The sequence below is a fragment of the Parasteatoda tepidariorum genome, chromosome 1, assembly GCF_982258835.1.
Source record: "Parasteatoda tepidariorum strain Cologne lab strain chromosome 1, Ptep-v5.0, whole genome shotgun sequence".
Classification (NCBI taxonomy): domain Eukaryota; kingdom Metazoa; phylum Arthropoda; class Arachnida; order Araneae; family Theridiidae; genus Parasteatoda; species Parasteatoda tepidariorum.
This window is the reverse complement of record NC_141755.1, coordinates 40,278,226-40,296,516: the sequence shown is the minus strand read 5'-3', so window position 1 is coordinate 40,296,516 and position 18,291 is coordinate 40,278,226. Positions and strand designations below refer to the sequence as shown.

The 18,291-nt window shown below is 29.5% G+C and overlaps 1 protein-coding gene across 1 annotated transcript in view; it reads right to left on the bottom strand.

Moving 5' to 3' along the window:
* The window catches only part of LOC107452389 (zonadhesin), a 93,312-nt gene extending 79,090 nt beyond the window's left edge, over positions 1 to 14,222 (bottom strand). The window contains exons 1-5 of the mRNA XM_087153610.1: positions 14,166 to 14,222; positions 9,610 to 9,814; positions 6,530 to 6,646; positions 3,617 to 3,793; positions 2,236 to 2,415 (exon numbers count right to left, since the gene is read on the bottom strand). Of these exons, the coding sequence (XP_087009736.1) occupies positions 2,236 to 2,415; positions 3,617 to 3,793; positions 6,530 to 6,646; positions 9,610 to 9,796 (661 nt within the window). The 5' untranslated portion in view covers positions 9,797 to 9,814; positions 14,166 to 14,222. The remainder of the gene's footprint in view (positions 1 to 2,235; positions 2,416 to 3,616; positions 3,794 to 6,529; positions 6,647 to 9,609; positions 9,815 to 14,165) is intronic.
* Between the last annotated feature and the right edge of the window lie 4,069 nt (positions 14,223 to 18,291).

Below are 18,291 nucleotides of genomic sequence, written 5' to 3'. Positions count from 1 at the left end.
ATAGAAAATTTTTTACACACAGTTATTAAATTAGTTTATCCAAAGATAATTCGATGCCAAAAATACATTTTAGTAAATATTTATTAAATTTCATTATTTTATTAAAAATGGTCGGAAAATATTTTAACTGTAAGGTATACAATTTCTTGCATCTTTTTAAAGAATATATTTTAGACAGCAAAATACAAAATTTGTGAATAGTTGCGAAATCGAACTTTATGTATCTGACTTTTTTTTGAAATTTAATACTTTGGAGCTAATTGGAGCTATTCGACCAATTTTGCTCAAATTTTGTATTTTGTTAAATAAAATTAATTTTTTTAAATGATGTGAGAAATTGCATTCCTTACAAGTAAAAATGTTTCAACCATTCTTAAATAAAATTATAAAAAATATAACATACTTGTTAAAAAAATACTTTTTGCATGGCATTATCTTTATCTAAACGAATTTCATAATTGTAAGTAAAAATATTTTACATTCGCTTTAGAAGTGCACAATATATAAAGAAATACTCAAGAATTAAAATTAACATCCTAACTTAAGAGCACACTCCAGACCAAACTATTTTTCTTAAAATTAAGTTTCATTTAAACAACTCCTCATACTCCACAATGTACAACATGAGGCTTACAGAAGTAAGTGGGCAAAGTACAAAAGAAAAAAGCTGCAAAGAAGCAGAATGAGAATTAAAAGTTTAAGCTGTTTACAAAATTTCGCAAAATAGTAAGCTATTCAGTGCACATAACTAAAGAGGATAAAACAGGTGGGCAATAAATAACTGAAATTCTCAACTCCTTTTCAAACTTTCTCTTTGGCTTGAGTATAACTTACAATAAAAAAATAATATGTTCAACAGCTTCAGAGTCCTGTTCACGTGAGAAAAGATTATCATTAATCAAATTAAACTTAAACAAGTAACTTTTAAAATTACCGTGACCAGTAAGAATCTAGGACAGCTTAAAGTCAGTAGAAAAAGTTTTACTCCGATGAAAAATAGTTGGGAAGAATTTTTTAGTCCACCCAGCTTTTGGGGGAGCCAAATATTCTTTGTTCCAGTCAAAACAGTTATTTCCGAAGCAACATGTTCCCAATGTAAAAGCGGGACAGACATAAGCAAATCAATATCAAGGCTAGTCGCATCCTTGGCCAACTGATCTGCTCTATCATTCCCGAAATCACCATTATGGCCTCGAACATAAGCAAAATTGATGTTAGCAACTCCATCAAGGGCATTCACTATGGACTGAATGCCGACAACGAGTTTCTCCACAGCATCTGTATTAAGCAGCAACTGAAGAGAAGAAAGTGAATCAGAGCAAACAAGATATCTATGACTCACATTATGCACAATAGAGAGAGGGAGAGAAAATTTACGATAAGATTAATGTACAGCAGTTCGGCTTGAAAAACTGAGCACTCGTCTCTTATTCGATGCTGGAGAATAATTTTTCCTCTCCGTCTTCATAAATAACGTAGGCAAGCTCAACTTTCCAATTCAATTTACTTCAATCTTGTAACAAATAGTATTGTGCTCAATAAGGGTTTCCTTGGAATACGACACAAGCGTGATGGGCTTCCTGCTTGAAGGATGTGGCAAGAAAGATCCCGGTTGCTTCCAATCAAGGGTGTCACGACAATTACTCAAATAGTTTTCTCTAACTTTGGTTTGAAGTTTGCTCACAACTAAATCAATAGGTGGCAGACCAGAAATAGCAAATACTGTTTATAACTATAAGTCCTGTATCCTTTAATGATCCGAAGCAGAAATATCCGTTGAGTCCTCATAAGAAGCCTGTAATTAATTTTTTTCCTTAAGGAATGCCTACAAGATCTCGAAGCATAAGATATAAGAGGAATGATTGCCTGTTTATAGATCAGTCTAAGAACATCATATTTCACATTTCATCATCATCGTTTTCGTTTTTTTTTTAAAACAAAACATACAAAACTTATTTAATTAAAACAATAAAAAACATATTTCTTTTATTATTTCATATAATATATAATGTTTAAGTTTTAAGTAATATCCAGAAAATTTATCACAATTGTTAGTAATATCAAACAAATTTTTGGTACTTACAACTAACTCATGATTAATATCATTACTCTGTCCACAAGCAAATTCAAACGTTTTCAGTGCTTGCATAGAGATAATTAACTCTTTACACAATTATAAAAATTAACTTTTATACTGAATTAATTTAAAAATTTTAAATATCAAAATTTTCTTACGTTTTGGACACTGATTTGGGTGTACACATTGACCATAGTTATTTCTAACTAATCCTTTTTGACAAAAACAACCTGCGACACATTGTTCAGTGCAGACTTGATCTTTTCCCAAGTTGGCACAAGTTTTGGGACATGCGGACCCGCAATAATCATAAACTTCGTGTTTACCACAAGATGGTGCTGAGAAAACAAGTTAAGAAAGTCAATGTAACGATAAAGAAATAATATATTATTTTAGAGGATATTAAAAATGGCAAAATGAAGCTGAATATAATCTAAATTTTAATTTTTTCTCTTTTATACAGAAATATTACCTTTAACCTAAACACCATCATAGATTTAATTAACATTCAAATGACTTAGATCTAACATTTAAAAATGTCGTATCAAACGTAAATTAATATTCCGAATTTGCAAAAGATACTAAAAATGATTTTTGTTGAAAAAGTAAATCTACAATCAATTCAATTGGGTATAATATGAAAAAAACACAACTACTTCGATTTTGTAGGAACAACATATGACGCAATGCTAAACGAATGGAATTTAGTTGTTGTTTATTTAGTTATTGTTATTAGTAGTTGTTGTTATTTGTTTTAGTTGTTGTTGTTTATTTAGTTGTATTTAGTTTCAATAACTTTTCTTTATAATGCAATAAAATCTGGCGAGCAGCTATTTAACGATCGAACACTTCGTTTGTTTATTTGTTGCTTGACGTTAGACTCGCAGAAAATGCCGTTCATGGGTTAAATTTAGTAGGAATAACACAACCTGTGACGTAGGCTATATTATACCCAATTTGATTTGAGGTTTGAAAAATAAGTTTGTTTTTTTTTAAAAATATAGAATTCATAAATATGCTCTGAGTTTTTTTAAAGAATTAATGAGGCGCGATTATTCGTTTTTCTATTTTCCTGGATTCGAAAACAGGTTTTTTGACAACTGTTAATCTTTCTGTTTACTTCACATGAACCTAGAAGCAGTATTGGTATTCATTTTTTTTAAATAAGGTGAATCGCTGGAAAGAGAACAACTTTTGGAGTATTTTTCGGTTACTTTTTTAAAAAACAAAACATACAAGACTTACATCATTATAACAATAAAAAACATATTTGTTTTATTATTTCATATAATTATTCGAAAATTTATTGATTATCATTTATCTGAATCGAAAATTTATCACAATTGTTAGTAATATCCAACAGATTTTTGGCACTTACAGCAAACTCATGGTTAATATCACTTCACTGTTCACAAGCAAATTCAAACGTTTTCAGTGCTTAAATAGAGATTCATTTCAAATTGAACTCTTTACACTAATATGAAAATAAAATGTTACACTGAATTAACTTATAAATTTTAAATATCAAAATTTTCTTACGTTTTTGACACTGACTTGGTTGTACACATTCTCCGTAGTCATTTCTTACTAATCCCTTTTGACAGAAACAACCTTTGACACATTGTTCAGTGCAGACTTGATCTTTTCCCAAGTTAGCACAAGTTTTGGGACATGCAGACCCGCATTCAGTATAAACTTCGTTTTTACCGCAAGTATCTGGTAGTATTGAGAAAATAGGCTTGAAGAATCAATTTCAATAGAAAAGTGATTATTTTAGGATTAGAGAGTATTCATAATGGCAAAATGAAGCGAGTATTTATAATGGCGAAATGAATTTTTTTTTATTAAACTGTAATGTTCTGCTTTTTTATACAGAAATATTTAATTGAACCTAATTACAATCTCAGATTTTAATTAAACTGAAAATATTTTAAATTAGTTTTAAAACAAAGATAAATTAAACAGAATATTTTTTGAATGACAATAGTCGAGTTTGTTCCATTACTTTTCCCTGTCTTCTGGATTATATTCAATATTACAAGGATTCGGACTTCAACATCAACTAATGGACATGTCGTACTTTAAGACCTTTAAAACGTTATACACTGTCAAAAAGAAGCTAAGGACCATTTCTTAACTAAATACTAAATTCCTCATCTCGTGGTAGACGCTTATAATAAAGATTTCAAAATTGTAAACTCCGTTCGAAAGCTATTATAGTGCTCCAATTTTTAATTAAACTGTATTTTTGTCATCAGAAGACTTCAACCTTCTTCCTCCAAAAATCAAACGCTTCATAGCGCTTTAGTATAAATTCTTTACTGTATATGAGATGTAGTTTTTTTGTAGAATTTAAGTATAATTTTTTACGGTTTGAGACACATCTGAATTCTGTTATGAAGGGGGGATATTTATCCTAGAAAAATGAATAAAAATGCTTAAGAAAAACTGATTTATTATGTAAATCTTAAAATAAAGAACATGGCAGTTTTCCAAAATTATAAAATAAGGAAACAAGGTCACTTAAAGGGGTAAAAAAATCTTACTTATTCTCTCATCAAGAAATAACCGTTTATTAGTGCTTGGGTGGAGGGCATAAGCCCCCAGTCCTTACGCTCAGAAATGAAAATTATGAGTAAATTGAATTGATCCTAAACGGACAGTTAGGAGAATGAGATGAGTGCCACGTTTGGCGATTTAACGAAAGATAACATAGACAAAAAATAAAGCCTACCCCCCTTATTAATATTAAATTTAAAACTATTTTTACGAAGGCTAATAGCCAAAAGACTATGAGAGTTATAAAGAGTATTATTAAAGAGTTATAAATAGAATTTTATTAGAATAGAGAATAGAACAAAACCCCATAGAAATATCCTATGGCATTTTTTTATGGCAATCCTATGGCTAATTTTCCTAAGGGTTTTTAAACTATAATTTATTTAATTATAGTTTTTGTATATAATTTAAAAAGAAGATTTCAAAAAAGCAATAATTCAAGAAACAAGCAATGGAAACATGACAGTGAGAAACAATATATCTAAACCTAAAAAAAAAGAAGAAAGAAATGAAATAAAACAAGAAAAAAGTTTATGAAAAATACTCAACTGAATTATAAAACACAAATTATAAAGATCATATAGAGGAAAATAGTAATAATTACTTTATATTTTTTGCACTCATTACATCATTTACAAGGAGTTTTGGCAGATGTGTAAGACGAAGAAAATTTTATCAATGGGCAAAGAACTGCTTTACAGTTAACATCACAAGGTAGATTAATATTAATAATTAAGAAAAGCAAGAAAATAAGACTAGATAAAATATTAAAACAAGAATATAATAGGCGAGATATTAACTAATAAATAATTAGTAATAGTAATAATTAATCAAACAAAAATATTCAAAAATTAAATAAACAAAAACTTATTCGTACAATGTGCTAAAAAATACACGGACCACCTGGAATAACTTTTATCTAATGATCTTCACGTTCTAGGACTCAATCTTATTGGTGCAAGGAGGTGACTTCAAATATGCTAATTAATTAATGCAGACGATATTTTTAAGTTATGCAATCAGACACAAAAGCGCTGTTTCCCAGAATAAACAAATTTTTTATGATGGATTCGGATTTCAAACCCCCAATACATAGGGGGGGTGTAAGGCCTCATTAGTTTGGTCAAGAAATAGGTTTGGTTAGGATCCCTTAATGTAAATTTTATTTATTGTCTATTTCGTCATATCCTGCGTATTTTAAGCGAATGGAAAAGTTGCTGCTCGCAATTATAAAAATTTGTTTACCCAAAGACAATTGAAACAAAAAAATAATTTTTAGTTAATATTTATTTGAAGTCCAAAAGTCTATTCGATCAATTGTGCTCAAATTTAGTATTTTGCCGCCTTAAAATTGCATTCTTTAACTATAATGTAAAAGTGTGCATACCTTACAAGTCAAATTTGTTTTGGACTAATACCAAGTAAAGGAACAAAAATTTATTTTTTAATGTTATTTATAATTTTTTTTTGCATGGAATCTTTGGATAAACGAATTTCATAATTAAGTGCCATACTTTTTAATTCCGCTTAAAAATTTCTCGAAATATGGCAAAATACACAAAAAAAAAAATATTTATTAATTTGTCCAAATGTTGGACCGCTCTCTTGACTGAACTATTAGGACCATATTTCTCATATTGCAGCTTCCACTTATTCTTCGGGTGTCAGAAATTTGAATCCGTCGAAAAAAATGTGTTTATTAAGAGAAAGTACTATTACGCGTCTGATTTCGTAACTTAAAATATTGTCTACACTAATTAATTATCATATTTCCACTCCCTCGATTGATTAAGATTGAGTCCTAGAATGAAAAGATTCGATTATTAGATAAAAAGTTACTCAAGTGGCCCCTTTTTTGCGAACTGTACATAAAAAAGTAGTACTGCTATTTACTTTTAATTTTCCTGCATTTATTACAGCATTCACAAGGAGGTGTGTACGATTCATAGCCTGTAGCACATTTTATCTGCGGGCACTGATCAGTGCTACAGTCAACTTTACAGTCTGATCCTACAGTTAGAGCACAAATGAAGAGTAGGGTTAATATTGTTGCATTACAGTAACATTTTCACGTATATCATAGACCAAATAAATTATCTCAAAACCAATACACAGAAAGTATAAGCTGTTTTCCAAATCATTATCATATGGAAACAGGGCATACTTTAGTTAACATCCTTGTATATATTTAATGATTCTAAGAATATATTTATGGTACTCCTTCATAATATTTAATATAACAAAATTGACAAGTCAGTATTCTAATTTTAACATTTTAGGGAACTGTCCTTGCATCAGAAAGGTTCTGGGTTCGAATCCCGGGCAAGGCATGGATGTTTCTTTCCCTCTATCTGTGTTCTATGTCCTTTCTCCTTTGTGTGTGAATGTGTGAATGTGACCCGCCCTATAAACGGGTTGTGGTAGTGTGACGTGGGCGACGCTGTTCCACCGCCGTGGCTTCGCCACAAGTGCCCACTGGGTAACGAAAAGAGAATTAGCAGTTCTGGCACTTTCTGTGGCTTATGGACAATAGCTCTAAGTGACCGCCATTAAAAAAAAAATAACATTTTATATGTTTTTTAAAAAAAGTTATTGTGTTAATTTGAGTGCAGTGATTTAAGTATTGTTTGGTAATAATCTGATAATAAATTATTTAAATTATATTATGTGAAAAAAATTGAAGGAAAACTAAATTTTTTTAGAATTTTTGATATTTATGCATTGTCTAGCGTAAAGAGAAATCGTTTCAAATATTTTTATATTCATAATCTTCTGACATCTGCATGTCCTAGATCTAGCAAACTGATAATGCACTGTTCGAAATTTCTCATAAAAAAATATTTAAATAACAATTTATGTCACTGTTGTTTCTCCACATTTAAGTAAAACAGTCAAATAGCCATATATAAGATGGTATTCAAACTGTTATTTGGGAGAAAACCCGTTTATTAACTGCTTTCACTTATTAAGGTTATATATAAGATGTATAAGATTTGCTTAAATGAAAAGCGGATATGTGTAACAGTTCCAGAAATACAGTAGAGATAACAATGTCACCATTTACTGTTATAAAGAAAAATAGACCAAAGAAAAAAAGGACGAAACTTACAGAATATGATAAAATTTACCGTGTTTCCGTCTCTATGGGAAAACCAAAACGCTCAGTTATTTCTGTCTAAGTGCTTGATAATGATTTTAATAAAATAAACTAATAGATTTGGTCTTATAATCTGTGACGAAATTTATTAAATGTTGCAAAATTTGGTAATTTTTTGATGATTACTCAGGGCATGGCATAAAAAGTATTTATTATGCTAAATTTATTTTTAAATTTCGCATTTTTACTCTATGAGTGGTAATAAGAACTGTAATTTTAAAAAAATAGAATTTCCGGTATAACGTTATCACCATATGAATGGATAAATTACCAAATGGATGGATAAATAACCAAATGAATGGTTAAAATAATTCGTATTTTAATTTCCTTAACCAGAATTGTTTACCATACAGTAGGGCAATTTTGCTAGAATTTTTTTCTCCTCGGAGAGAATCTTAATCGAATATGAAGTCGATAAAATGGCTGCTATCAAAGTAATGCAGTACGATGTTCGGTGACAAGAAGTGGCGGTACAGTTACTTTACTTGGATAGGGTGTGAAATGATAACAGAAGTCACAATACTTCGATTAACTCTAATTTTTAAACAGCAGTAGATGTAGATTCATGTGAAATCATGGTGTTTGCTTGATCTGATTTGAACTCGTCAATGATAGCTGGTGCTGACAAAATAACATCGTTATTGTTGATCTCGCAATCAACACCAGTAGTTTTGAAAATAAATATCGAAAATTGATATTTTATATCCTTAGAAATAATTCGATTTCAGCCTTTAGTACTGGCACTTAGGGTGCTTTTACCATAAAATCTTTTTTACTGGAACATGTTAAGGAACAGAAAATCTGATGTGCCTTAATTTTTTCGGTAACATATAGAAAGTATATGCAGATAGTTTATGGAAAATTTTACAGCGGCCTAGGCCTATAGGCCCATTCGCCAAATACAGTGGAACAACTATTTTTAATTTGACAGCAAGTATATAGAAATAAAATGATAAAAATTTTACAGAAACAACGATGGCAACAAGCCTCGAAAACATTGAAATACATCAGTAAGAACGGACCCATATAATTTAGCATATCGTTCAAAAATTTATCATAAAAATAAACTAAAACATTATTGGTCGTGTTTGGTGTTGTTGCGTTCAGGCAAACAGACCTTTATAGTAACATAATATATCTAACATCACGAACCCATTTTTACTTTCTAGATACTACACTTGAATAAAGGTATCAATAGGATCGAATTGAGAGCTAGAGCTAGTTGCTGGGTAAAAGAAAATAGTTAAGAATTACACACAAGGTAAAAATACACATTAGTACAATCCTGTCCAAAAGGACATAAAATTTTTAAAAATGAAAATTGTAAAAACATTGCAATTTTAAAACATTATGTTTAAAAAAAAAAGAAATCGACTGTACAAAGCCATTTACATGCATAATATTTCAAGGTATAAAATTATTTGTGGATAAAAGATAGGATAAAGATGTAAAAGGACAATATTGATAAAATAACTAGTACAGATTAAATATACCCTAAGATTAAAATCATTAAAATATATTTGTCCAAAAGGGACGTAAATGTTATAAAATACATTTGAAATTTAAAAATGTTTGCAAATCAATATTTAAAAGCGTGCTTTGACGAATACCAAAAAAAGCGATATACAAAATCAAAGATAAAAGCTAATTGTGTATAAAAATTAAAAAGAAAATCATTTAAAAGTTAAATAATTAACAGTTAAAATTAATATCAGACTAGTGTAAAACAACCAGCCGAGCAACATCTAAAAAGTGTTGAGTAAAATGCAAAGCGATGTTTAAATGTATGAAGATAGTTTATAGAAAGTTACATTACCTTTATTGGGCAAGCATACATTGCAGCAGTCGCACGTTCCGGGTTTATGCTGCGGCGATTCGTTTGGTCCGCAATCCAGAACAGGGCACGAATCTAGTATCTCAGGTGTGCACACAAAATCGCAAACAAAAGGAACTTGTGCCATCGCCACGTTCAAGAACAACGCCAATATAATGAATCTATTCATTTCTTCGTTTATAGTGAGCTATAAAATATAAAAATGAATTAATATTTGAATACGTAATGCATTATTAAGTTTAAAAACATTTTGTCTACAATGCCTTGGCAAATATAGAGACATTTTTAAAGCAAGAAATGTGTACCTTAACTTTAAATATAATGGCTTACAAACAAATGTCTGAGAGGAATAGTCTCAACTTTTATTTTCAATATTTTTTTTTTACACAGATATGGTAAAATGCATTAAATAGGAGAGTTTTTATCTTCTGCGAATTAAAAATTTTCTTTCGAAATGATTGTTAATGATTTAAAGAAAAATTTGAGCTCTTGAGGCAAAAGGTACCAAAAAATTGTGAAAATTCGCAGAAAAATCAAAAAATTTAGAAAATATTATTCCAAGTGTTTTTAGAAACGCAAACTAATTGCTTTGTTCGCTTTTGTCAACCAACTTCTCACATTACTTTGTTAAAGTAGTATTTTCTCTAATGGGGACGCACCTAGTTGGCTCATTGGTCACGGCATTTATTTTTTTTTATCATTTGGATCTAAATGCAATCCTGCTAATAAATATTATTTCCCAAATTTACAAGTTAATAATCCCCAGTAAGTAAAATTTTAATGTATTTTTAAAATTGCATCCACAAATTCGGTCATTTTGAATTTCATGGATGATATTCTAATTATTTCAGAATAAATAACTGTAAGATGTCATTTGGTAAAACTAAATCAACACATCAAGCAACCATCTGCTTTATCAAGCTTATTTTCAAGATATTTTGTATGTTTACTACTTTATACATTCCGATATATGTGCTTTAACTATCTGAAAGAAAATAATAAATGTAAAATTAAGATAAGTATTGTTTTTAATGAAAAACGTTCCTGACTACAATTAGGATTTTTTTCTGTACCTAAATAAATTTTATTTCAAGTTCAAATTTACATCGGTGAAAGAAATTCAGTTTATTTAAAAGTGAATAAAAATATTTGTGTTTAAAATTTTAATGAAAATATTTAAACATAGAAGCATCGAAATTTTATTGTTGTGCTATTTGAGCACTATTCAGTGTAATTGCAGGATGTTTAAAACGAGTATATTTCAGTACTTCACCAACATTGGAAGTTAATAGTTACGTTTTTACTTTGCGTATTTACGTTTTAGTTACGTATATCATAGCCCAAATAAATTATCTCAAAACCAATACACAGAAAATATAAGCTGTTTCACAAATCATTATCATACAGAAACAGGCCGTAATTTAGTTAACATCCATGTATATATTTAATGATTCTAAAAATATATTTATGGTAAACCTTCAAAATATTTAATATATCAAAATCGACAAGCCAGTATTCTAATTTTGCCATTATATAAGTTTTTAAAAGAAGTCATTGTGCTAATTTGAGTGTGATGATTTAAATATTTCTTGGTAATAATCTGATAATAAATTATTTAAATTATATTATGTATTAGAAAATTAAGGAAGAACTGGTATTTTTTTGGAATTTTTGATATTTATGCATTGTTTAGAGTAAAAAAAATCGTTTCAAATATTTTTATAATCATAATCTTGTGATATCTGTACGTCCTAAATCTAGCAAACTATTAATACACTGTTTGAAATATTTCAGAAAAAAATAGTTAAATAACAATTTATTTTACTATTGTTTCCCCATATTCAAGCAAAACAGTCATATAGCCATATATAAGATAGTATTCAAACTGTTATTTGGGAGAAAACCCGTTTATTAATTGCTTTCACTTATTAATGTTAAGTGACCAGGGTTTTATTGCGTCAACTAGTTCAACCTAAAGGTCTGGTTTCTTAGGACAAGCGCCTTATCTGGGCGTCAGCGGGACGTCAACGTCCTGCTGACGTCAACAAAATACTGGTTTGTTAGCTCAAGGCCTGGTTTCTTAGAACTAGCGCCTTATCTGAGCGTCAGCGGAAAGTTGACGTAGAGCTGATGCCAAATTTTGTTAGCTCAGCGTGAGCAGTCGGTCCAACGCAGACATTATCTCTCATTGCGCATGCGTTAATAACGTAAACAAATATTTATTTTGAATTTGTATTGATTTTGTTATTGCCGACCAGTGTTTTGGAGAACAAGTAATGACTTTGTCCAAGAAAAAACATATTATAGCTGAGCTAAATGAAGAGTGCTATGTTTAATGAAGAAGCTATGTTTAATGTCAAAATCAAAATCTTGGCTGATTTCAATGTGCTGTTGGATGTTGTCCGCCATTGCTTCTGTGGTTAACGTCACGTTGTAATCCAACTGCAGTTGAGTTGAACGGCAATTGTAGTTCAAGATGAGCGTTCGATGAAGTATACTATCAAACTCACAAATGGACCAATCAGAGGTTAGCGCTGATTTCCAGCTGACGGCGTCCTGTCCTAAGAAACCAGGCCTTAAGGAATTGAATGAGTTCCTTGCAGCGGAGTACATATTATAGCAGAGAGGACAAATTTGTCAATCTAATGACTGACAAAACGAGTGTTCAATTCCTAGTGTTGATACCACTCTAGGTCGAGCACTCACCAAATTAAATCATTCATTATCCAATTACCATTACCTAACGGAAAGCTAATTCCTATGCCTAGTTGAATTTCTTTTTTCCAATTGTGAAACCATACTAGTTGTAAACGGTTTCAAAACCGTAAAGGTAAAAAATGTTCTTTACAGTTTATGTACTGGGCAGAATGCTACTGGTTATTTTTCTTTTTTTATTAATTTTGGAATGAAAATTCTAACAGTGCGTATAAGACAATAGTTATGTTGATGTCCTAGGTAAAGAGTTTATTGATAAATGTGGTTGGTATTTTTTAACAATTATAATGTTTTCAAATTAAATATCTTCTTTTTTCATTAAAGCTGAGAATATGTTTTATTTTCTTAGAAATATAAGAACAGGTGGATATTTAAATTTTTTATTACATTTGTCGTTTATTCCGAAATTTATTAAAAGAGTGTTAAGTAAAACAATATTTCTACTATTATTAACTAATAATAAAGTACTTTCCATTATAAAATCATTTTTTAGTCATTCCTCTCCTTCTCTTTGCTTTTCAAATACAGTAGATCAAAAATTGTTCTAATTTAAAAACAATTCATCAAGCTTTCTATTGTACTTTATTTTCTATGGTATTGTTCTATTTTAAGTACTGGACGCACAATTGAATTTGAGGGCCATATTTAGATAATGGTATGTTATCTAGAGATAAATAGCCTTAGGGCCTTTTTTTTATTCCATTTTGTCTCATATGCGTTATCCTTTGTTGAATATCACAGGAAAAAAACTGAAGGTGTATTAGTCCTAACGCTTCGTACTCTCGGTTCGATCCTCGGACCGAGCAAGGTTGACTGAGCCTTTCATTCCCTCAATGGGTCAATAAAATATGTACCAAACATGCTTGGCGACAAAACACTATAAGTTCCACGTCCGGCTGACCACTAAACCGAAGCATATGTTCCAGCACCTCAGAGCCCCAGTTCAAAAAAACAAAGATGGGTGGCACAGTAGGCCTTGGCCCTCTATTGGCTGTCACGCCACTGAGGATAAGAGGAGGTATTAGTTTTAAAATAAGATAAAAATGACTTGTGCGAATATGACATTGAAATCAAGGATTTTTTTTACTGAGTAAATTTAGCGAACTCTTCAAATATATAATACGTTACTTTATAATATGATAATGGCGGTAATATGCTAACTAATCATTACCATATATGTAAAAGTTTTATAAAGCAACAAAATGGAGAAAGTTTTATTCTGTTTTTAGTTTTTCTAATACAATGTGAAATCATTGGTATTTAGTTGTCACCATTTTCGGTGTTGAATGAAATTAAAACTTTTTACAGTACTTGTAGTCACATTTTTTATTTCCTTTTTAACTCTAATAGTTTCATTTATTTATTTATTACTTTACTGACAATATATATTTTTCTGCTCATTGGAATTAATTTAATGCATCCATTGCAAAAACATTACGTTTAAAAAGCAAACGCAATTTTAGTAATACCTTCGCAATAATCATTTCTATCAATTGTTATTTTGTCAACTTTATATAATTTTTCGTACGATAACTACAGTTCTTTTCCTTAAACTGCATTAGGTGTACATCGGCTCTAAAAATTGTTGCAACTAAACGCCTAAATTTTTTGCCACGTAAAGTGCAAAATTTAGAAATAAATGCTTAAAAATTATGATTATGCAAACGAATTATTGAACCCGAAAATAGAAAAAAAAATCATTCGCAAAACTACTTGAAAGGAAACAAACGTATAGGAAGTTTAATAAAATTTTGTATACGAATAGAATTTCAAATATATATCATAAAAATCGTTTACCGAATGAAACAGAAAAATTTACTTACGAATAGGTATGTTAGAAGCAAATTTTCATTCGAAAACTCAGCATATAAATACGAAATGAATATGAGATGAATATCTGAAAATCTATTACGTTTTATTTGATCAGAGTTATGTGATAGATAAGAGATTACGAAGCAATAAATCTATTGATCCAATTCCAATTTTAATTATTAACAGAAATATCTTACCATATAAAAATGGAAAAGAAAAACCTTTTTAGTGCGACAATGTTAGCAAATCTAAGGAAATTAATTAAATTTTTAATTGACATTCCTTCTCTTAAACTATGATTTATATAATTAATAATGTAATAGTAGCAGAAATTGTAAATAATAGCTAGAGAAGATTACAGATTAAGTCTATCCAAGTGAGATCATATTTTGTAGGTTTGAGAAGAGGTATCTATATTATGATTTAGCTTTGTTCTCCAAAAATAATTATAAATTTTAATTTCACAAATATTCGTTTCCGAGATCTGCAAATGATCTAGATCTTTTAATCTTATAATAAGGTTCTGTTTTATCCCAGAAAATGAAAGATTGAAAGCTAGTATTTTAAGAAGTCTATGCTTGCGTAAACAATTGTAAGTGCTCTTTTTGTTAAGATTTCCTTGTGTTACATACTGTCAGAAATTTCACAGTGAAAATGGTCAAATCGCAATTTATTTAATTACTATTTTGCCATCTTCAACCAAAACAGTAAAAAAAACCATAAAAAACAATATTCAAACCACTAAAAGTGAGAAAAAATGTGTATCGATTGTTTTTTGTTTTTCTTAATATTGTTACATAAACTGAATTCTATGCTTACCAATTAATCCCACCTTAGGTAGCCATTTTGTTCTGCTCAAATGGGTACACATACATAATGCAACTGAGAGGGCTTATCTGTCCATATCATGACAGACCTTACAGGAATTTCAAATCTCATTGTTATAAGTACAATACTCCCTTTATTCCTTCAATACATAAAAAGTTGTTTCTTACTTTCTTAAATTGGTGACCCTGGAGTATTAGAATTCGAAACTATAATTCACGCATAAATTACACAGCACCAACATAGCTCCAATGTCCACTTACGTTTTATTTTTATAATTTTGAAGCTATGCGATTTGTGAATAGTTACAAAACCGCATATTGACAGTTTTTTCATCGTACAAGTTGTAAACGGTTTAAAAGCCATAGAGGCAAAAAAATAAATCTGAATTAAATTTTTAATGTTAATCAGATGAACTAACTGCTGCCGGTAATTTTATCCTAATTTTAGAAATATATTCCAACATTCTATTTGCAAGGTAAGATGACTGAATGCATATCACGTATTATGCCAATTATATTATCACGTATTACTTATCCGATTATGATAATATTTATCCTTTTCTGGTTTTATTGAATATAATAATATGATAAATGCGCAAAACGAGTTTCTATGTCTAGAAACGGAAATTTTTATTTTCAAAAATGCGAATAAATCAGTAATTTCATTTCTCAAGAAATATTCGTTTAAATTTCGAATTTTATTTTATTTATAAATTTTTTTTCTTGATTTTAAAATTTTTTTTATTCGTTTAAGAACTTCACGAGTTGTAGCAAAATGTTCGAAAAGTGAAATTAACATTAATGGGACCCAAATTTTCAAACTGCTATCCGGACTAAACTAACGACATGACTAAACTAAGATCTAGAGAGTATTCTTACAATTATGTTGTAAAAATTCCAAATCCGAGTGTTAAGGAGGCGTGATTATTCAGAGGAAGTTAATTAAGTCTGATTTTGGAACTAAGTTAATAATTAACAACTCCGTAATATGCTTGAGATCCCCATTCTGAAATAGCAGTTTCAATAGAGCGTGGAAACGCATTTCACCCTGATATACCCTTTTTGCCCACTGTTATTGTTATTTTTTTAAAATCTTTTATCCATTCTCAGTTACTGTGATTCTTGTAGCTTTGTTTCTCACCTTTATTTCTCCATTTTCGTTGACCGTTTTACGCTATATATTTCAAATCACTTTTAATTCGTTTCATTTACGTATGGAAAGTCTTGAAAATTTGCTCCTGTTGCTTAAAAAATGTCGATTGTTACTTTCAATTTAAATATTTTCGAAGCGAATAAAGTTTTTAATTTAGTAATGCAGAGTAGTATCATTTTGATTTTTTACATATTTTTCTTTCCTCGCTTTACTCTGAGAAAAATTGTATGGTCAAAGCTACCAGAATAAGTAAACATTTTACGTGTTTCTGGCTCCATAGAAACACCAAAGAGCTCGATAGTTTTCACCGAAGCTCTTTAGTAACGATTTTACTAAAATTAATAATTCTGCTTTTATAATGTTGAAAAATTTGGTAAATGTGGTAATATTTGTAAATTTTTCATAACACCTTAGAAAACAGCGTAAAAATCATTAATTTATTTAAGTATATTATTGTGTACTTAGATTGATCATTCTTTTCAGGTCAAAATTACGATCTGTGGATAAATGAATGGAGTATGGAGTCGCTACAAGAATTTTTGGGCATAGATGGTGCGACTAAAAGAAAAAAAAATCATCCTCATCCTGAAATTTTCAAACATTTGCTTGATTTTTGCACAAGTTTGTTGACTTTGGCAAAGTAGCATAAGTAGCAACACACGCTTAATGTACTTCATATTAAATGTGATAATAAGAACTATAATTTTGAAAACCAGAATTTCCGGTTAACCATTACCATATGAACATTATAAAAATTACTAAATGAAGGGCTTAAATTCTGTATATTTTAGTTTTATTGAAAAGAATCATATCTTTTTTTTACCAGAAATATCTTTACCATACAGTACGGTAATTTTAACAGATTTTTTTTCTCATGAGAGTACACGAAAGGGTAAGAGGACAATTATGTTTTTAAGTTCTATGCCGAATAGATTTCATTAGAATATTACTTACCATATAATACGGTATTGGAAGCAATATATAATTATTTGTTTAGATTAAGTGATTGAAATATAGAAAAACTGTAGCTTGTAGAGAGAAACTGACTGCTGATTTTAAACCAGTGACGCCAAAGTATATAAAGAATTGTCAAAAATACCCGACAACAGAGGGTGAAAAAATAACAATCCGAATGTTATCTTTGAAGTTGCATATGGTATGGGGAAACGTATGTAATAATGCTTATACTCGGAGAATTAAAACAATTTTCGGCACTTGTAACATTGATTAGCTTTAATTAATTCACATTTCTTAAAAGTTCTAAAGATTGCGTTGTTCTTCATTTGATTATGTTTCACACATCAATTTTGACTGAAATGAGTATTAATTTAAATTTTTGCTGTCATGCATCAAGTGGGAAATCTTAGTTAAATAAAAAATAGTGCTGCTAATTCTTCGATATTATCTAAATCATCTATACATCCCTGAAAAATTATAGCATAAAAATTCTCATATTAGCATATAAAAATTAAAATCCTGTCTCATATTATGGTCTAATGAATGAAGATAATATAAGATGTACGTCATAAGTGAGACTTATTTTCTTTACGATACAAAACACTTCAAAGAAATGAAGCATGCTTTGAAATTAGTCAGTACAAGTGTCCCAAGAAAATGAAAACAGTTTTTACCTCACGTAAAGAGTAAAAAGCAATATTTTTGCAACAACAACAATATCTTATGTAGAATAAAAAACAATGTTTTTCGTTTTATAAAAAACAAAATTCTAATAATAAAACGCTCGTTAAGGAAATTTTTTAAGGAAAACAATGAGCTGAAATTCACGAAAACAACAAGAAATTCAATGTTTGAAGAAAAAAAATTTACCTTGAATAAAATTTTTATTACTGTTCAGAAATAATTTTATGAATTATACTTATAACTATTGCTCAGAATTATTGTATTTTTGTTCAGAATTGTTATTTGTTAATTATTATTTAACTGAAAGTTTTTTATGTTCCGAGTGCCCAAAACACGACGTTATTCGTCAGAATAAAGATATCATCGATGGAAACTTAGAAACAGGTTTGAACAAGAATAGAGACGGTTGCCAACGGTAAACCTGAAGAGCAAAATTTATGATTTGAAAAACAATTAGAAGCTGAGAATTAGAAACAGTAGAATATGAGAATATAAATTAGGATGGAATACATTTCT